The sequence below is a fragment of the Tenebrio molitor genome, chromosome 2 (assembly GCF_963966145.1).
Source record: "Tenebrio molitor chromosome 2, icTenMoli1.1, whole genome shotgun sequence".
Taxonomy (NCBI): domain Eukaryota; kingdom Metazoa; phylum Arthropoda; class Insecta; order Coleoptera; family Tenebrionidae; genus Tenebrio; species Tenebrio molitor.
The window spans coordinates 4,659,927-4,682,250 of record NC_091047.1 but is presented as its reverse complement, the minus strand read 5'-3'; the positions used below and the strand labels follow the sequence as shown (position 1 = coordinate 4,682,250).

At 38.0% G+C, this 22,324-nt stretch overlaps 1 protein-coding gene across 2 annotated transcripts in view; it reads left to right on the top strand.

Moving 5' to 3' along the window:
- qsm (Zona pelucida superfamily protein qsm) overlaps nt 1–21,258 on the top strand; it is a 50,572-nt gene extending 29,314 nt beyond the window's left edge. For both annotated transcript variants that reach the window (XM_069037865.1, XM_069037866.1), the window contains 5 exons: nt 16,326–16,537; nt 18,051–18,223; nt 18,271–18,507; nt 19,087–19,234; nt 20,478–21,258. In XM_069037865.1, the coding sequence (XP_068893966.1) occupies nt 16,326–16,537; nt 18,051–18,223; nt 18,271–18,507; nt 19,087–19,234; nt 20,478–20,852 (1,145 nt within the window). In that variant the 3' untranslated portion in view covers nt 20,853–21,258. The remainder of the gene's footprint in view (nt 1–16,325; nt 16,538–18,050; nt 18,224–18,270; nt 18,508–19,086; nt 19,235–20,477) is intronic.
- Nucleotides 21,259–22,324: the final 1,066 nt, after the last annotated feature.

Below are 22,324 nucleotides of genomic sequence, written 5' to 3'. Positions count from 1 at the left end.
CCGCTCGTTGAATAATATGTATACCATTTTTCTCCTATAATTTTAAGTTCTTTTATTAAAAATACATATTTTTGCTTATGTGTTATGATGACACAAAGAAATATGTATTTACTTTACTTTTACTTTCTATTCTCGCCCTGTTCCACTCCTGCTTATTCTTTATCAAATTTATCTTCTCACATTTTAATACTTTTTGATACTTCATTCCTTCCAATTTCTTAATTATCTCGCTTTATCCTTTTATAAAATTATTTGTTAATTTTTTTATTATTTTGTATTTTACCTATTAAGTTGATTTTTGTATTTTTCTTTTGATTTTCATTTATTCTTTCTTTCCCCATTCGTCTATTAAGTACGAGTACATATACTTATCCTTACTTTTTTCCATTTTGTTATTTTCTTTTTTATTTCTAAAATATCTATTTATGTCTTTTTTTAAGTATCTAGTTTCTGATTCGTTTCTCATTCCTCAATTCTTTTTGGTTATCATTGTTCCTCTTTCTCTTCTATTTTTATACATATTTTTCGAGATTTAATACTTTTCTAGTAGTTTCTACGTCTTCCTACTGGCATTTTCGATTTATCTACTTCATTTTTAACGTTTCTGTCTTTAATTTTGTCTGCAATTTCAGTTTACCTTCCTTCTACCTTTATTCTTTTATTATTTTTTGTTATTTTTTTATTCTTTACTTTTTTTTTCACTATACTTTACATTTGTCTTTTTTTCTTGTCTTATCACTTTTCTGACATTTTTTAATCCCTTCCCCTTTCATTCTTCATTAGTCTCTTTCATTAGTCCTTTATCTCTATTTTTAACTTTACTTAACATATTATCTTCATTGTTATTTCTTTACAAGTGATTTTTTCCTATTATTACACTTTTTTTGAGTGCAATTTTTTCTAATCTTTTCAAATATCAGTCGTGTTAACTTCTCATCCACTTTACATTTCTGTCTATATTTTTTTATTCACCTAATATTTTTATATTTTATTTTAAATTTAAAATATTTATTAACAGTTCTGCTCATTGACAGCTGTAAATGCAATATGTATATATGTATATTATAACACATTAGACTATATTATTATTATTATTATTTGTTTTTTATCATTATTAACATCCTATCAAAATCATTTCTCGATTATATTTTTAAATAATTTTAAAATATTCTTCAACGAACATGATACGACCAAGTAAGGATCCTTGTCGAACACCCGTTCCTGCATAAACCTCTTCACTCCGTCCCTTCTTTTTGCCTTCAACACGCTCCATCTAATCGCAAACTTCTTTCTGTCCTTTTCCTCCTCTGTAACATCCCTCGCACTCCACCACGAAAATCCCCCAACTTGTCGAGCTTTCCCCGCCACAGAAACGCACTTTTTGTTTGTATCATTCCAGCGAGAGTAGTTTTTTGCGTGTTGTTACGAGCGAAGTTGGCGACACAACTTCCAATTAATGGCGTCTAATCCAGTTTACAGTCGAATTTCCTTCCGCTCTATCCAATTTAAATAGTTCCCTGACGGAGCGCTTGCACCCTTTAAGCCGCGACCTAATCAGGATCAAGTCGGGGCGAGTCCGGGAAAAAATCCGGCGTTGGCGGGATCGTGTCCTTTTCACAGCGATCCACGCTTCATTAACCCACTTACTTTCAGACCTGAAAAGACACTTCTCATCGTTTTTAGACGTCGCGGATCCGTTAGGTCGTTATTTACGTATTGTGCGGAATAAGTTTAATTGGTTTTGTTCGAAAAGGCGATTTTTCCGTAGCGCCGGAGCGCTCTATTGTTGGTCGTGCAATTACTTAAGTAGGTTTGAGCGCGTCGCGAAACAGGTTCTAAATTATGCAAATTGTTAATGAAATGTGAATAATTAACGGTAACGCGTTTGCTCTACATCCATTCCAAATAATAATCGTGTGAATAATTCACAGGGCACAGCTTCAATATTTGCATCGAGGATCGCATAAACTTAATTGTGGCAGATCTATTAGTGCGCCAAGTTTTCATTAAGATTTTCATTATTTCGAGTGAGGGACTCGGAGGACTCCGCTTTCTGATTAAATAGTGCAATAGGGTAGTGGGACTCGTGTCCCTAGTTTGGTAAATAACGCCAAGACAAAGCTCTTGTTGGTGGAGCTTTGACGCACTCCCACGCACCTGTCGATCTACCTACGCGTCTTTTCTCCGTCCTTTTATTAAAAGAACACAATTTCACACCCGAAGGTCGCACAAGTCAACTCTATTCAAAGACCCGGAGATAAACAACCTTTGCGGACAGGGACGGCTCCGGCAGGAGGATGGCCGAGCTTCCGGACACTGCTGATTATGAGATGTCGGACAGATTACCAAAAGGAAGAAATTGTGTGCGATTTATCATTGTAGCTTTTAGGGCCGGGGAGAATGAGACGAGGCAAATAATTTGGAGCAAAAAAAATTACGACAATAGAAAGTAAAGAAGGGAGCAATGAAAAAAAGAGAAGGATAAATAATACACATATGTGAAAAAACATGAATTGAAATGAGAAAAAAATATACAATAAAATATATACAGGGTGTTATTGAAAGTTGTACAGATATTTTAACCACGAGCTACTGGCTGCATGTAGAACTCGGAAAAAATATTTAAAAAATTCTATGTCAAAAAATAAAATGACATTTATTTTTTGAGCTACAATTTTTTTAAATTGCTTTTAGTTTTCTACGTTGTCCTACAACCTCGTAGGTAAAATTTCGGCACATTTTAAAAATACACCCTGTATATCATGTTTTATAAAATGTACGCCAATGCGAAGTAACGTATAGGAAATATGCTTTAAAACAAGGAAACTGCATTGCTGTACGTTTTACAAAATATGATATACAGGGTGTATTTTTAAAATGTGCCAAAATTTTACCTACGAGGTTGTTTGACAACGTAGAAGACTAAAAGCAATTAAAAAAAATTGTAGAATTGTAGAATTTTTTAGATATTTTTTCCGACTTCTACATGAAGCCAGTTGCCAGTACCTCGTGGTTAAAATATCTGTACAACTGTCAATAACATCCTGTATATCTACCTGAGCTTAAGAAAGTGGATAGAAAATCACAAAAAAAGAAACATTTTTGAACCTGCTTTAATTTCTGATTCATTTCTCCTTCCTCCTTCCTGGTTTTCGTTTTCTCACTTTTTCTTTTTTTGTACATAATTTTTCGAGGTCTTTCCTTCTTCAGTTCTTCTACTTCATTTTCATTCTCTTACTTCAGTTTACGTTTCTTCTACCAACCATTTTCTATTTTTTTTCCTATTTTCTTTTTCTTTTTCTTTCGTAATTCTAGAAGAAGCTCCTGACCACATTTTTCTGAATCCGATTCTGTTCACCGAACTTTTCCACAATAGTTTATTTATCTGAATTTATTAAAAAGTTCCTCGAGCGTGACCACTCAAGGCTCGCTCCTCAAACCAAGCAAATATTTCCGAAAGTCACACTTGGAACAATCGTCGAAACCGAAACCTTGAGAGAGAGAAAGTGAACGAGCCTCGTAATGACAATTTCTGGGCCACCTGTACATCACAATTTACATAAGGCCTGATGCAGACGCAACACGTGACGCTGTCACGTGTCCGATAATGTCGTACGTGCAGTACCCGCGGTAATTTTCCGGGCGGATTTGGAGTAACGGTGCGGTGAACGATGACGTCTGCGTAGAGGTGGGCACGGTTGCCTTTTTAAGGAGGCAAAGGCTGCTCCTTCCCACAAAGTCGGCACCGACGAATTAACATAAGTTCGAGTTCGAAGAAAAAACATTATCGGCGGACGGGATTGCATTCGTTAAAATTCATGATGTTGTCCAGACGTAAAAGAATTCAAATGGAATCGATGGGTGTCGGTGTTGGTCGTCGTTTTACGACACGCTTTAGACTACAACAAAATGTTTTAGTCTTGTTGCACAACTGCCATTTACCGGTGCAATTTAGTAATGCATATCGTTTGAGTAAATAGAGGTCGAGCTGCTTTTCAAGGTTATCGGGCGGTGGGAATTTCGAGATGTTTTTGGAGAAATTTCAGCGTCCCATTGAGCTAATTAAGTTTTATGATCTTGTCCCGAACGGCGAGCTTGTAGAGTTGCTTAATTACAAATGCAGTCCAATCAAAATTGCATTTGGAAGGTTGTTCAGCGTTTCAATGTATACAATTTCTAATTAGATTAGCTCAGAGTTTGCAACTCGGAACAAATAGAGAGGAGGTCCATTATTTAGTCTCTCCATCCAAGCACAAGACTAGGAATATTCAGACAATTTTATTTCTTCCCATAAGACTCTGGTGCTTCTGCTGCAAAGATATATTAAATACTAAGTGGGAAATGTATACACACGAGCGCAGCGATTGTTGTACTCCCACAGATAAAAAGTGTTTTATCTACAAGTACATACTTAGATAATTTCTTGCAACACCATGTGGAATAAAATTTACGAAAACAATTATGAATTAAACTTCAAAGGTAAAAGTCAAAAACTGTGCACATTTAGATTGGTGAAAAAACTAAAAGTGATGATGAAGTAGTGCCAAGTATTCCACCAGACATTTGTTTTTATTTTTTTACTTCTACAACAAATTAAGCTTTATTTACAAGAACGTATTGCATCTACTATGACACTTTATGATATTGATCTGAATGTCATAATGATGTACTTTACCTCACTGGTGTGGTAAAGTGATACTTTAGAAGAGACGTTACGACACTCACACCGTAAATAACTATTATTTTATACTATGAAACAAATGTCCACCTTGGACGCATAATTAAAAAATGATTACTCTTTGCAATAATCTTAGTAATTCAAGGTTCATAATAAAGCCGTTACGAGTTTCTTGATTTTATTTTTATAATCTGCAATAAATTACCTAAAATCTCTAGTTTTTCAACACAATTAAGACGATTAGCAGTACGTGAAGTCATAAAGTATGACAATTATCTTTATAACCACAGAGATGTTTTTCTTTAACAATAACATTTATATTTACAAGACTACCAACAAAGCAATCATGTTTCGTCAGAGTATTTCGTTCATTTATTTTTATATTTTCTACCAATGATCTTCTTGACCTTTATTCTTTCTCATTTTGCTAACCTTTCTTTTCTTGGTCATTTCTGTTTGCTGCTTCTACATGTTACACATTTTTACATCGTCTTCAAACAAACTTCATTTTCGTCTCCACTTTTCACAGATTCTTACTTCTCAATTTCTTTTTTATCAACTATTTTAAAGATTCCATTTTCCTTTCTTTCTTTCCCAGTTTCAACGATATTGATCTATGGAACAGAAAATATCTGTAAACTTTCTATTGCACTCTTCAATAATAGAGATAAAGAATGTTCAAAATAAATTCCTGTTCAAATGACTTGGTGCTTGCTTTCTGCATTCACGTTGTTTTGTATTTAATTTGGTAGTAAAGCAGTTTGTTGAATTATGTTATGTGTTTCTAAGTTTGAGGTTATAAATAGCGTCAATGTCCAGTGCATTGTTGTTAGTTTTACTAATTTGCAATAGAAGAATACTCAGATCTCGCGGGAAATTCAGCAACATGTTATGTTCATTTTGATAAGGTCAGGCACTTTAGTGACGGAAAGCAAACAGTGTGTCCAACATTAAAAAAATAAATCATGGCCTCCCCTTATGCCAAAACAACGTGAACGGTGTTTATAGTGAAACTTCTTTAACTGTCAAACTATAAATGTCAAACGTTACTTATTCAGTGAACAAGGAGTGGTGTCAATTATTTATTTTCCATAAAACCAGCCATCCTATTTTTCTTAGTGCTACATAAAGTCCATTTTTTATTAATCATAGTCCGATGGATCAATTAATAACCAGAACAACTGTTATATTGCTACCTCTTTTCAACATAATGAAAACAAGCTCTCTCGTACGTACCTATTAAGCGCGTCCCACTGTGCATCTCGCTTTGGCATGTGCGATTTGAGCGAGACGCGAGAGTTGTACGTTTATTGCATTAGCGACGTCAAATTTTTAGGTTAGGTTTTAACCACTTTTGTGATAATTTCGTTTAATTTTGCTTGAAATTCCACCGTTTCTTGAACAACAGCCCACTGGCAGAAGCGTTCCCGTGTAAAATAGCGTGTAAGGGGATAAGCTAATTCGTGACATTGCAGAAATAAAATCTAGGAAGAAAGAAAGACAATCCAAACCTGGTTTTTTAGTGTTGTTTTCAACAACTTTTAATATAGGTAAATATCTTCCCTATTAGGTACATAGTCGATAAATAGTTACGAAAAGGGTTCTGAAAAGAGTTGTTTTTTGAAAAACAAAAGAAAACGGAGGAATGAATTTGCAGAAAAACCATGACAGCACGAAAGAACACAACTCAAAATCTCAAAAAATGAAATATGTAATGAGGTCTGTCTCAAAATGCTAACATAAATTTTCAAATATTGCACTGCTGTCAAATGTCAAAAGCAGACGCAGGTCATATCGACTTCTTCATTCGGACTAAGCTCATCGGACTATGATATTAAAAAATGTACTGTATTTTATAACGGGTGACTATTAAAGTTTTCACTTGGAGTTGGCTTTGAACGAGTTTTTATTTTTTCTGTTACTTCAGACACACGCAAGAATGAACGACAAATGTCAGTCAGTACAATTGAAACACGACGATTGAAACATAACCAAATTAAGAGAAAAACATTTATTGAGATGTCAAACTTGTCAGTGTCTAAGGTGCAACGGAAAACAAAGAATGATCCATAGCCAACCCTAAGTGAAAATTTTAATAGTCACCCGTTATTATTGATTACAACAAAATAATAATCAAAGTGAGGTTATGCATCTGAAGCAAATGTCAAAACAGACAAAGGCGAGATTGAAAACCTCCAACAATGACAGTTTTTCTGAGTTTTTGTGAGTGAAATGATTCTCTTTAATTTGACACTTAAATTAGGTTTGACAGATTTGTATGAGATGTTTTTTTCTAATTTGTTAGTTATGAATACCCTTTGGGTTCCTAAGAATACATATTTTATTCTGCGCTTTCCACTCTTCTACAGTTTAATTCATGTAGGTAGAATTAAAATGAATTAAAAATGGATAGTTATTATTATTATTACAAAATAAAATTATACATACATTAATGTTGCTGTTTGTTAATGAAACCGTAAACCTAACCTAATAATTTACTAAACTGTTATTCCATAATATGAAATATTAGTTTTAGAAATTCATTGTTTAGTCAGCCTCTGATGAAATCACTATTCAAATATAGTATTTCACAGATAGGATAAACAAGGAAAGAGAAAATCCACTTACGAGCTTTACTAGTCCATAAATTTAGTTAGTATCAGAATTGTAATAAAACATATCAGTATTTACCTCGACGGTCTGCTAACACAATAAAAATATTTCATTTCGCCTTTAACAACCTCAAATTAAATTCTAATTTATTTATCAATTAAATTTTGTACCCTCGTCTTGTACATATTAATTTCCGTTGCAAGAATGCAACTCCGTCCCCGATCAATTCCGTGATAAATCCACCGAGAGTTACCACTTTTTCTTGCACATGTACCTACCATAAATCACACCAGATTAAGCAACAACGACCTGTTCGCGATTTCGAAAAAATGCAAAATTAAACAAATTAATTACCATTTCACTTGTACAGACGCACTCTGCCGTGAAAAAACCTGGCAAAGAACCGATGCAATCAGCGCGATGTATAAATTAACGCTAACAAAATTGCAATTCCAGTTAATTTTAACACTTGATAGTTGGACCGCCTGGTGTGAGGCTGGAGGAAGTGAAAAAATGGCCGAAGTGTTGTCGCTGGAGTCGTTAAAGCTTCGTTGTTGGACAGGAAACGGTGATACGGGGTGCACACGTCTTGGGAACAAGTCTCTTTGCTCTTCATTCTTGGCCAATTGTACGTCGACAGTTACACCAGCGTGTTGCAATGCACTGTCTTCAAGATAATGCGCGCTCCCACGGGGCGAGCTCGAATTTTATAGTTTGCCCCAAGCTCGACTCCTTCGATACTTTCGAAGTTTAGAAAAAAAAATGAAATTAAAAATTAACTTGGTGGGTATCGATCGAGCCTGGTGGTCTTCCTCGTAACTAGTAAAGTAAGAATCACTACTCGAGTTTATTTAAAGTTAGAATTTGGGCAAAACTTGGAGAATTCCAAACTTGGCGTTTAGTTGAACCGTCTTAATCTAAAGTTTCAATCTGAATTAGCTGTTTTCTTAATCCCGTCCTTGTACACTAAACTTCCACTTGAAAAATTACATATTTTAAACGGTTTCGATGGTTAGTTCTTTTATCTAGTAAGTTGGTCGAGTTGGAGGAAGAGGAGGCTCCAAAAAGAGAAAAGTCGAGGTGAAGTTTGGGGGGACGAATTATTGTAACGAGCGTTCAAAAAATGTGTGGTCAAGCTGGCCTTGGATTCTTTCTCTTTTACAAACGCAGATCCTTTTAGTTGTTCTCTCAAGGACATAACCCCACTTTGCTTGTCACTTTAGTGTAATTCGAATCATTAATATAAAACAAAAACTAGCGGAGCACGAACAACAGAGAATGAATAAAAGCAATAAAAAATGGGATATTAAAATGAAAGTCGTAAAATGAAATGATTGAAACACTCTGGTGGTGAACATGATTGCTTTGATAGTAGACTGGTAAAAATGTAAATGTCATTGTTAAAAAGAAACATCTCTGTGGTTATAAAGATAATCGTCAGACTTTATGACTTCACGTACTGCTAATCGTCTTAATTGTGTTGAAAAACGATACATTTTATGTGATTTATTACAGATTATAAAAAGTAGCTCAAGAAACACGTAACGGCTTTATTATGAAATCTAAATTACGACCTGAATCAAATGCTAAAGTAGTAATTACTGCACCGCCATTTAAAGAGTAGTTGTTTTTAATTAAAATTGTGCGTTTAAAGTAGAGATTGGTTTCATAATGTAAAATAATGGTTATTTACGCTACGAGTGCGATATACAGATTATTATCACGCGCATGTGAAGCATGCACGAGACACGATTGCTCAGAATCTTTTAAAATCAACGCAGTTTATTTGAATGAAGATCAAAGTAGAAATGCGAAGCGGTAGCGAAAACAAAATCACTCGCCACAATTTTTTTGAACGCACGTTACCACCGTCTCAGGAACGAATCTTGATTTTTTTTAACTTAACGTAACTTCACTGTTTCTGCTTAAATTAATATCTATGAATTTTTTTAAATCCACATGACAGTTGATAAATCACAGGCAGCAATTAAAATAACAGATTTCAGCAAGAAAAACAAAAAATTGATCAAAATTCACGTGTAGACAATGGTCGCCGTAATTTATTGCTCTGCGAGAACCGTAATTTATTTGTCGATTAAAAACAATAATTGATGAGACTCCTCCAAAGAATAATTTATTTCCAGCAAGACTTGTAATTATTTCTGCTCGGCCCAATCAAAAACATTTTCGACTTTGGAATTTGTGCCGATAAGGCGTGCTGCAAATGTACACTTGCACATTTGGTAGATTAATTAAGAATTAACCGTACACCAGACTCCGTTAAAACAAGAGATAATGCAGTGTGTAAGAGCGCAGTACATATAAGGCTAATTGCAAGGATTCCTCGTGTTCACACCTCTCTTCACTACCGCTACGCGATCAATTTTTCTCAAATCGGTTGATTGGAGAAAAATTGTCGGAACTGTCTGACGAGAGCCCATCTTTAATCCATTTAATGGGCCATAAATTTGTCGAGAGAATGTAGTTAGAAAAATATTAAGTCCCTCGGGAGCGCCTGGAGCTACTTAAATTCGCAGTAAAGATTCCTCCGCGGCCCCTATTTACGATTAATAAAACTAATAACGTTTGCTTACATCAACTAGTCGCTCGAAAATCTTCATTTAACCAACCGAAATCGGTGAAACTTGCCGCTTTTAATTGCCCAAGGACTTAATGGCGGCGACGCCATTAGCGCAATTGTCTCGTCATTTACGCACCGCCATTAGGTCACCGGTGATAAGAATGCAGGATGCGGTGATAAAAGATGCAAGTCAGTTTTTTCATGCAGCTAGTTAAGGCCGATGATGTGCAATAACGCCAAGTAGGTAGTTTATATGCACGATGATTTATAAGAGTTGTGTTCGTTACTAATTATTGTGCAGATGGGGAAGCGATAAATGCCAATTTTTGCCAAAGGATTCTTCAGGAGCTGACACAGCAGTTCGGATAAATTTATGCTGCGGTTCGTTGACCACAAAGAGGAATTTACCACAGAAGAGCTTTAAAAAAATTGAGGACAAGATTTGGGAAAAGAATCGAACATGAAAAGTTTAAAAAATTGGAAAAAAAGGATCTCGGAGGGCCACCCATCTAAATGTTGACCGCGCCTAGCGTTGCTTAAGCGCTGCGATCGAACAAGATTAGTGTTTTGAGTGTGGCGGAGCTGCCGCATTGTCACTATTTTTATCGAAGAGAAGCAATGAAGAAGATGCTTCGTGGATCGAAAAGTGCCAGAAATTTCGCTTGTAATTTTTTTTTGATCGCCCTGTAGATCGTAGTGCCCCGCGGACGAATAATTAATTCGAATTCCGTGGGTTTGTTGTGAGCAAATAAGTTTATGGTTGTGTGAACGGTCGGTCAAATAAAACAGGTCCTGTGCCCACATGCAACGGACTTTCCTGAATGGGTTCAGTGTAGTCCTCCAGTTCGGCGACGTCGAAGAAAGAACAATGCCCTTCGCTAAACATTGTAAAATCATATAATTCGGAATGCTCAACCGGCCGGTGAAGCGTCGTAAAGTGGATAAGAAGATACTAATTTAGCGTCTTCGTCTCGCCAACAATACACAATGGAGGCGAATATTTTACGCAAGGCGGTTTTTCTCCGGCAGGAAACACACCATATGAGTAAAACATTTAATTTGTATGCGTTTCAAGGACTGGCTTGTACATGCTACGTTTACACGGGGAATAAATTACGGAGAGATGGGCGCGCGGGGTTTGACAAGATGGCGGCTGACTCGGCAAATGGACGCTCGTTTAAAAATATGCAAAATACGAAAATGTGTTTTCTGGGTTTTTTGGAGAATTTGAGAACCGCTGGTCCAGAAACATCTTTCTCTTGTACGATATACACGTCAGTGGATGTAAACATTTTTAGAATAAAGAGGAATTAATTTTTGTATTTTTTTTAATACCTAATTAATTCAAGATTCTGTTGAAGCAGAAAAGTGACCGTCAAGTTTACGGTGCCAAAAAAATCTTTTGTAAAGTCTTCATCAAGATATAATTTCCAGCCGTCTAAAAATATCCAAATTACATGGTCCCCAATCAAACTGTTATTGGATTTTTTTGGCGCGCCGCTGCCTCCACATCACCGCTGCGAATTTGTTACTTTTAGCTAATTACCTTCCGCAACCTCATCACAAGCCATAAATCGTGAAGATCCGCCTCTAAAAACTCCAAAATCGAAAACGCGATGTAATTACCGTGTACGCAAACACTGCATGCCCATTGGTGATTACCTGCGCAACCGATTTCTTCTAACACTTACTCTATTGCTCTGTCGGCTTCTCTCAAAGCCAAATTAATTTGCTACTTGTTAGGCCGAAGAAAAAATGTTTGCTTCGCCCGTTCGAGCTTGTCTGGCTGCTTGTCTTCGTAATTATTCGTCCCGGAAAATTGCGGTCATTATCGGAGTATATCATGTGCAGCAGGGTATACAGTGTGCGATTAAATGGTACATTATAGGCGGCACAGTCGAGCGATTTTTCCGAAATGCGACGGACGTGAAATTTGGAATTTTAACGAGGCTCGTACAGACACGAATTCGCCTTTTAGAAAGGATAAATTATGTCCTCACGACCCACCTTCACTATCATTATGGCGAATATGACAATAATCTCGACTGGATGATGTATCGTCCTTCGGGTTTTACTTTCAGACGATCCGTTTCCTTGACAGATGGCTGTTTGCCCATTCTGCAATTAACGCAAATGAGACGTTCAAGAGTTTCGTAATTTACGGCGGCGATTCCATCAGGGCGTGCATACAGAGCGGCCCACAAAAGCGACTCTTGTTTAGCAAAATATTTTTCGGATTTCGTAACTAGGCAACACATAATACAGTAAATCTTCGAGTCTTCCTTCAAATTAAAAAATCTAAAAAAAAAAACTGTAATTTCCTGAAGGTTATTTTACCTAAAAATTGCTACCGAGGAGCTTGGGTAATTCTTCGGGCACCTGTTCCGCTAGAAAAAACCTAGGTCTATTAATGCAGATGATAATGAAAGTTTCATCCTTGATTTTTTGTTAATTACAGGCGGTTCATTTTTTTAGCATCTTTAATTGTGTGCGACTAACCAGCCACATCCTTCCTATCACAGCGGACAAAAACCTGCGATTAAATTTGCAAATTGCGAAATAATGGCCTAACTGTAAACTGAATTACTTGCACTTCTGAAAAGCTGTGTCGTTTAAATTTTTGCGATTTTCTGGAATTCGCCGTAAACTCGTCGCACATCCTAAATTACGGAGTCGAGTATCGGAAAGCCATTTTGGCCCTGGCGAGGACCTGAAAAATTCACGCCGCTCCTCTTGTACAATAAATAAATGATGGGCGTCCGACAAAGCGGCGGTTTTTCGATCAAAAATTCACCGCTTTCCCACAATCGCTTTTTCGGGATAAGTTCGAACGCAATTCGATTCCAATTAACACTAATGGATCGGTTTTTGGGGAGGGACGTGCGAATGTCGAACGAGTTTGATTGTTTATCGCTACTTTCGCTTCGTTGCGCCACTGTTATTCTTGACGCGGTTGTTGTGATCTTGTTGTGTCGTGTGGAAGAGATCGGAGGAGTTGCAGGATTCGCAGTAGAAAGAACAAATGGGAGCGGCTGGTCAATTAGGACATCTGAGAGATGAAATGAGATAATGGCGGATGTGCTCTGTGATGTCTACAAAAATGTCGGAGGACACGGAAATTGTTAATTAAAATTTTCAGTTATGTCTATGTCACTTTTAATTTCCCAAACACTTTTTTTAATATTCTCTTGGTTCACTTTAATTTCTTTTATTCTCTTTTGCAGAGTTTTCATTTTCACATGTCAACCCTTTTTATCCAGCACACATCCAGAGATATACCTATTCTCTCTCTCTTCTCTCAAATCTTACGATTATTCTTGTTTACGCCTATTTCGACGCTCCATCTACACTCACATCTCTATTTATGCCAGTTTATGTCTTTTTTATATTTTTTATTACTCTTTTTATCTTATTTGTGGCTGCTTGCTTTAATTATCTTTCATTGTTCGCATTTTTGCCGCACTCTGATTTACAGTCCACAATAAACTCTAATTTATTTCTATTTCACTTAAATAATTACATATTAACAACTTTCACTTGTTTTACTCCCACATAACTATTATACTTCTTGTCAAATTATCAGATCTTGTCTCTGCATATCTTTCAATTTCACTCATACCATTTCTCATTCTGTTTATCCTGATTCCAGTTTTTGTGGTAACGAGTGTTCAAATAAATTTCTAGTCAAGCAGGCATTTTATATTATTTACCTAACTTTTTCCATTATTCCTGAAATTCATGATTCTTCTTCTCTTCCGTTCAACAAAATAACTACATACAAAGTTTCACAAAGCATTTGACAGACGACAGACGATAAAGCTACGTCATATGGAAACAAAAACAAGCACCACGCCACTTGGCCACATATTTTTTGGAACAGACGTTACCTTGTGTTTATCTTCTCCTTTATTTTTATGTTCTTATTACTTTTCCCCTTTTGCTACATTAGTTCCTTTTTTGCAATATCTCTATGTTATAACGCGTGTTTCAAATGAAATCCTGGGCTGAGTAGGCGTTGGAAAAATTAAACCGTTTAGAACAGTGTAAAGTTTGAATTTCCCGCCGTTTGACAGGAATGACATTTGCAAAGGCAAAGAGTGTCCTTAGATATTTGCTTCGAGAATAGGAATCGTTCAGTTATTCTATTTTTAATGTAAAACATTGCAAAGAAAGAAAGAAAAGAAAGATTTTTTGGCTCCAAATTTTAGGTTAGCTGTCAACATCTTCCAATTAATCTACGCTTTAAAAAAGCACAACAATTGAGGGATTCCAACGCCTTCCCAGCCCAGGATTTCATTTGAACGCCCGATACATAGTTGTTTTGAATCTATTTTTCCGATTTTCAAGTTTCTTTTTTCTCATTAAGTAAACTTTTCTTTTTTAATTTTTTTCTTTACTACAAACAATTATTATTGGTTTTTTGATGATATTAGTGATGTAAAATTTTCAAAAAAGTAGTTTTTTACTATGTCTTCGTTCTTTACTTTATCTAAAATTTTCATTTTTTATTTCTTCAATGACGTGGAGATTCAGAAACTTTAACCCTTTCTTCACTTGTATTTTATAAGTACATACATATATTAAGTCGGTTTTTTGTATAATATTTTAACTTTTACTTGATTTCTTGTAGCACATTGCTAATAATAAATTTATTTATTTGTTTATCTTTTCTTTTCTATTTTTCATTTTAACATTCTGTTTAAATGTTTCATATCTTTAAGTGTAATCCTTATTTTATCTACAATCTATTCAGTCTATTCCATCCAAAAACAATATTACACACTACTTGGTTTACTAATGTTTTCAATTTTTCTTCTTTTATATATTTTCCTTTCTCTATAAGATTATTCTGTTTTGGTTTTATTCTATTGTTTTAGATTTTTTTCTTCCATGTATACTTTGCTCTATTTTTAGTTTTTTGTTCTATTATCTTTGGTCATCATTCTCAAGGTTATAACATGTGTTATCTTTCTCTCTTGTTTTATTACAGATTTATGTAATTTTTATTTCTCTAAATTTTACTTTCATTTTCTTTCCTGTCCACCTATTCTTCATTTTATCCCCTTAACAATTTTTTTGTTTCAAAAGTTTTCTTTATTTCTAGTACACCATTACTTTCTCTTTCTTGTCGTTTTCATACAACATTTTTCAATTTCCCTTTTCTGCATGATTGATTTTGATTTATTTCGCCGCATGTTGAAACATTATTTTGTCATTTAGACGTTAACATTTTTGAAGTGAAAACTTCTTTAGGCGCAGCGTCACACGGGCTGTGAATTGGTTTCATGCGACACGCTAAAATCGTTCGCGACACGCTAAAATAGTCGTCAGGCTCGGACCTTGAAGGGAAAACTTCTTTAGGCGTACCACACGGGCAATGAATTAGTTTCATGCGACACGCTGAAATCGTTCGCGACACGCTAAAATCGTCACGCTCAAACCGTCGTCAAGCGCGGACTGTCAAGTTCTAGCCAGAGAACAACGAAAGCGACACTTCGCTTGATTAGGAAAAATCACCTATCTATTTGGAATCACTTTTTTTTTTTTTTCCAAATATGTGTCGGTTGCCATGACGATTACGTTAATCATAGAATTATCAAGTAACCCTTGCATCCCCAAATGTGTAATTTGTACCATGCCACATGCATATTTATGCCTCGGGGACTAACATGTAATTGCTGTATCATAATTCAATTTAACACAACAATGCAGTCCTTTTTCAGCCTTCAATATTTGACAGTAGTGCAATTTAACGTAAATTTTATTCAATCCTGAAACATGTTGAACTAATTACATTTCCAAATTAGCTGCCAGAATACAATTCTCAAAATACAAGAGTGTAGCGTAAAGTCGCGCATTCTCTTCTGGATGCACAAATAAAAACCAGATTTCTTGTGGAAAGCGTAAATATTCTGGTTTTGTGGGGATCTGTGCGGCGTTTGATGTGGAAATGATATTTTCGCAGCCGCACCCTCGAATTAGGTGATTGGATGGGGGCGTCGGTTCCCGATGAAATTTTTGATTTAACACTAAATAAATCCCCCGGGTGCAAACATAATGAAAGTGATAATGGTCGAGGAGTTCGTAAGTCTAACTTAAATAAATCATCGAGGTAAATTATCCTTCTTGAATACTTTAAAGGGGCGAAGTTTTTTCCAGCAATTTTGTCCGAAAGTTGCTCGAGAATTGGGTCAAGTCACCCTCGCGAAAGTAAGAGGTGCAAAGAGAACGCTCAGACGCACCATTAATATGGCGCAAAGACAACAAGGTTATATTACACACTATCTGACCCAGTTCGGAACAGAAGTCCTCCACCGGAATTATCCTTAAACTCCGGTTTATCTCCCGGTTTGGCGGCGCGAATTGTAAACAGACGTCGGGGAAGTCCTGCGCGCCGAACCGTCTCCGAAATGTAATTATCTGCTCAGTGCTCAGTCGCGTTTTTTGTTGCAGTTACCCCCAAAGTGAAGTGCACCCCTGAGCTGATGCGGGTGGAGATCCCGATCGCGCCCTCCACGAAGCGCGTCTACCTGGACAGCCTGCGCGACTACCCCGACCCGGCCTGCAGACCCCACACCGATCCCACGGGAACTCTCGCCGTCTTGGAGCTGGACCTGAGGGACGTTTATCGATGCGCCGTCACCAGAGTCGTCAACAAGCAGACGGTGCGAACACTCTTTCAATTAATCGATACGCCGCCCCCGGCCCTGTCCATCGCTCCCGCTTTCTTCCAGATCTGCATGCACGGACTATTCGCGTGTTGTTCTTCGAGCTTCAATTCGATTTTCTTTTACTTCCATTAAAACATTAGTAAGCCCCGCCGTGAGGACGATAATCCTTTTATACGGTTTAAGCTCTCTCAAGATCGAGCTTTATTTAATTTCTGGCCGGTATTATTATTTCGCTAATCCCGCCGACGTCTTACTCGAACCCCGACGCTCTATCCATTAATAAAGAAGTTTTAATAGGATTCTGTTGCAAACGGAAAAATTGCCTGTCGTTAAGGATTGTCCTTGAAAGCGGATGAGAGCTGCGGTGGATGCCTCCAACTATTCTCATTTGGGCGCAAACTTTGCCCCCATAACTAAATTTTAAGGGTGGCGTGGCTGCATTTTGAGCTCTGCGCCAGACCACAGCTACTTGATGAGTACTATCGGAGCCTCCCCAAGGCGACGGCTCCACGGAGTGAGTGAATAATTGTCCGAAGTACTCATGCTCGTCAAGATTCAACATCTAAGTAAACTCTATTGCTTAATCAGATAGTACCGGATTGACGAGCTTGTTGTGTAAAAGAAATAATTAAGAAACCTGAATTCAGCGACACTGATCTGAATAATTTCTTCGCATCTGTCGCGAAGACTTGAATTGTTTCCTTGGAAGAATGAAGTGTCTGAAATCTTGCAAAACTGGAACTTACGAATTGCTACCTGCGGTGTTTTTTGTCCGGAAAGCTGAAGAGCATGTAGCAAGCGCCGTAACATTGAATAATTCAGTCCTGCATCCTTGGATACACTTAATTCTTAGTTAAAGATTCAGTCGGCTCTAAGCTATACACACAAGAATATTAAAGTGCATTGAATATTAACGATTCCCCGAGCTGCGGACTCTAATCTATTCGGCAATCCGACCCTGTACGATTCAATAAACTATCTGAAATTAGTATCCAATCCCATTATTTCCGATGTATAATTAAATCCTCTCTTTCGCCACCCAAACCGATAAATAATCGAACCGGATCCACACATTTTTACTTTTGCGAGCTTGCCAGAGCATCTAATTGAATCAAGTCCCCGGTCCATCGGTTTAGCCTGAAAGCGTTTCAGCACATTCCTGAAAAAAATTTAATTCGACGATCGCTGATCCCTGAAATTTCCAGTCACACTTGACGAACTCCTCAAAGTTCAACTGAAAGGTCACGAGTGCACCCTTGCATGCATTGACGAGAGAGGGCGGGAATTGTTAAATCTGCAGGACAAGGATTTGCGGCTGCATCTGATGCATTATGCAGCGTTGCGTTGGCAATTTCGAGGTGGGAAAATATTTGGGAAGGGTTTTGCGGGATTCGGGTAAAAAGTCCCTTGCTTCCGGCGATAAATAGAAGGCGTGCAAAAATTGATTAGGTGTTTTGACGTTGCGAATGGGAAAATTAATGTAAGTTTCTTTTTTCTCCACTTCCAGGGCAAGCAGATTTATTACCAGACATTAGTAATAGAGAACGAGGAGGCCGCGGAGGCCCTGCCGACGCCCAAGCAAACCCGGGAAACCCTCCACGTTAAGTGCTCCATCCTGTCCTCGAGGAACCACAGCATCGCGCGCCGGGACGTGCTGCCCGCGGGCTTCCAAGAGGCCGAGTAAGTCCCACCGCCGCTCCTTCGTCACATAAAAATCACTCTTGCAGGGACGCCGACTTGCAGTTTATGAACATCTCGGAGTCCCGCGCCCCCGAGCCCATCCTCGGGGTCGGGGTCAGACAGGCCGGCAAGCTGGTCACGGGGGAGCTCAACGTCTCGCCGGGCACCCCGCTCCAGATGGAAATCTTCCTGGACAAGGCCTCGGCGCCCATTTATGGCCTGCTGGTGACGCACATGCAAGTCACCGACACCAACTCGCAAGAGGAGACCATCATCTACAACGGGTGAGTGGGAGGCGCGTGGGGGCGGCCTCTAATTGGCACCATGGGGCTGTCGACCCGCCGCGCCAATTTTGGAGCAAAGTCATCGGCCGGCGCCGGCAAAAAAATCAACCAAAAATTCCGATGATTTTTTTAAAACAATAAATTGATGCGGCCTGAATGTCTTGTGTGTTAGAGACATCGCGAGATGGAAGGAACACAAGGAAATGTTCCGCTGCGATAACAATAATAATAAAAAATAAATGAGGAGTGGAGAGGGTGGAAAAATGAATGGGGGTTGTTGGGCCCGGGATGTTTATTTTTGCTTCGTTAATTACATCCAGGGCGGCTTAAGTGTGCGTGCGTGAGAGAGAAGAATAAACCACCCTCAAGTTATTTTTCCGGCGATCCGGAACCACCCACTCGCGAAATTCCCAATAACGGGGAAATAAATTTACAGGAAAATGAAGTCCCGATCTGGTGAATTTTATTAATTTTAAAGAAACAGCCGGACTCTCTTTGGCTTCAAGTTTTGATTCTTTCCGGATCAGTCCGGGACAACTCCCGGAACCGCGTTTGGTAATTTAGATAGCGATTTTTCAGTTGTTCGGTGGACCCGTACCTTTTCGAGAACTTCAACACGGTGGACGGCGACTTCTTGGCGGCGAAGTTCCGGGCGTTCAAGTTCCCGGAGTCGACGTACGTGCAGTTCAAAGGGACAGTGAACGTGTGTCTGGACAAGTGCAAAGGGGTGAGTGTGCAAAGACGAAATTTTAATTACCGGCCGAGTTGAAATCCGCCTGAATATTCATAAATACACGAATAATATTGGCGGGCAGTAGTTGTTTTATTGTCGCCGGCATGAATATTCAAGTCGGGGCTAAAGTTTATCATCCCTCGCCTATTAGTGTTTATATTCAGTCGGAAACAATTTCGCCTGGAAGGGATTCACTTTTTCGCCCGATAAAACGCGTTCTAATTAAACTCTTCGATGGCGCAGCCGATTAAAACGGTAATGGGAGGGCGTACAAGGTGTAAAAGCGGCGTTGCGGCTTTAGCCCCGTGTGAGAAGTTTGTTGGGGATTTGGTGGAGTGAGCCGCAAGAACAATAAGCCAGGGCTCTGAATCAAGCCACCCAGATCGAGACAAGTTTCCAAATTAAATTTTTACACAAGGGGTGCCGAAGGAGGTTCCGGAATGTTAACAGCAGTAGAAGGGCAGACTTGACAAAATTATTATTATTATAGAATTGTTAATTTTTGCTTTTAACAATACTACAAGTAACGAGAGTAATGAACCTAATAAAATGTGTGATGCAACCAGCAATACATGTCCGCCATAGTTTTTTAATTTGTGTTTTTATTGTTCACAAATTTCGTTAGGTTTATTATTACCCGCGAATCACCCTGTATATCATGTGCACGATAACAAATAAAAAATCTAGAATTCTGATTTTGAAGGGCGTAGTTCCAGAGAAAAACACAATTTACACTGTGGAGTAGGTCACAGGGTCTTAAAAAATTAGCTGCACCACTGCTCGAATGTAATTTAACAGTGAATCCTTGTGCAGGAGACATGTGTCGGCAGCGCTGACCTCTCTGCAAGAAACTGGAATTGTTTGGAGTAAAACTCCACCGTAAACTCCAGCGAATGCAAGCCCACGTAAAGTATTAAACTCCGTCAGAGCCACAGCGAAATCGTGGCGTTTTTCTCCCTCGCCAGAACGGCTAAATCTGCACCCCGTGTACGAACATTCCCCGAAAAAGGAAATCTGTTTTATGCGCTACAAACGTCGCCGACGTAACATGAGGATTCGGCTTAAGAGTTATTGATGTCAGAAGACGCGAACTTATTGGATAAAAAGAGGAAGTATAAAAGACAAAGAGCTCACGCCTGATCCCTCTTCTTTAGCGGCGCTCCGATTGACGTGCTTTTAACGACGACAAAAATCCTGGTCGCGGCGTAAAATTAATTAGAACGGTTTGTTGTTGCAGGTGGAGTGCAGCGACGGGCAGATCGGGTACGGCAGGAAGAGGAGGGCGATATCTTCGAATTCCAACAGTCCCAACGGGTTGTTCGAAATCACCATCACGTCTTTCATAAGAGTTGATTATGAAGACGGGGCGGAGAACTTGGAGGAACTCGTCCAGAACCAGACGAGGATATACAATAACAAGAAGTTGATAGTGGGTAATCAAATGACAGATAGCAGGAGGTTCTACAAAACCGTCGACGATAACAATCTGAGAAGTTTAGAGACCAAGGAGGAACGCTCTTACACTTCCATTGTCGCCGAGAACTCGTCTTCGGCGCGCAACTTCGACCTAACAGTCATCTCGCTCCTAGCTTTGTTCAGATTGTTCTTGTAAATAGGAGACAAAGTGCAGATAATTGGAATCAGCTAACGATAATGTAAATATGTCTGTGATAAAACATTCTTCATCTAGATCATCTGCACAGCGGACTATTTAAGATATCTGTCATCGGAATTAGCCCCCCGGATAGGTTCTCGCATTATGTAAATTGCAATACTAATTTAATTTAATTACTGCCAGCTTAATTGAATTAACACGACGGCCATTAATTTTAGCAATAAATGTCTCCAAATCGGAACCAGAGACTTTTGCATCTAATCAGGAGGCGAGTGCAAAGCCTGGGAAATTTTAACGAGCCAGCTTTTAAACATAATGACCCTTAACTGTAACAATAATTATTTTTAAATTAATAATAATTATTTAACTAGTCTGTATTTTGAATAAATTCCGTAATTTTACTGCCGACGAGTTTCATTTCCCGTCCGCGCCAAGAACGAAAACTTCCACTCTCCGCCGGTAAATAACGTTACTCCCGAAACTTCTTGATATGGATTTTTCCGAATTCTATACCTCCCCCGGGCATTCGTTTCTTGCAAATCAACACTGGCAATTACTCAATTTCAGACAGATTTAATAAGCTCAAGCTTTACTTGCCGGGGAAATTTTTACTTCCACTCTGAAAAACGGACTTCTAAATGTCATAATCACTCATTTCAAACGAACAATAATTTATCGTTAAAAATAAAGTTAAGTAAATTTTTGATTTTTTTTGTATGCAACCAACAATACGCACGAGATCGAACCAGAATAAAAATGATTGTTATTGTTTTTTTTTTTAATATTCATGTCCAGTTTTTGATAAAAGGCATTCAAAAAATGTGTTATCAAGTGATTGTGTAAAAGTTTTTCAGGTTTTCTTAGTATTACATCATGGTTTTTACTTTAATTACCAATAAAATGATGATTAAAGTGAGGTTATGTAACTGAAATGTCACAATATTATTTTAACAGCGAATAAGTTGTTTTAAATTTTACGCATTTTTAGTAGATACTGATAGAGTATACAGCCCTTAATGACGCATTTGTCATTCCCTTTGAGCCTCTCTTCACTTTTAATTCGAAATGGCAGCTAGTGCAGGTCGGGCCGCTCCAAGTGTCAACCCTATTTATTATTTAAACCTTAATATCCTCCTTTTACTTTTCCATCTCGAAGGAATAATAAATACGCGAACGCAATCAAGCCGGAACGTCTCGAAGAGGGTTGCGCTCGTCTCAACAATTATTTTTTAAAATAATATTAATTTTTCACGACCGCTCCATTGTGCCCTCGGCGTGTATTCCTTATAATACGCAAGAACGACGCATCACTTTTCTTAATTAAAATATATTTCCTCGGAGATACGGCAGACAAAAGCCCAAGAATGGATGGCGTTTGAAACAGGTATAAAGCTCGCAGTGAAAGGGGAGCTTTGATGATTTATTCGAATATTTCTATAAACAAGGCAACAAGGAGCCGTCAGAATTAC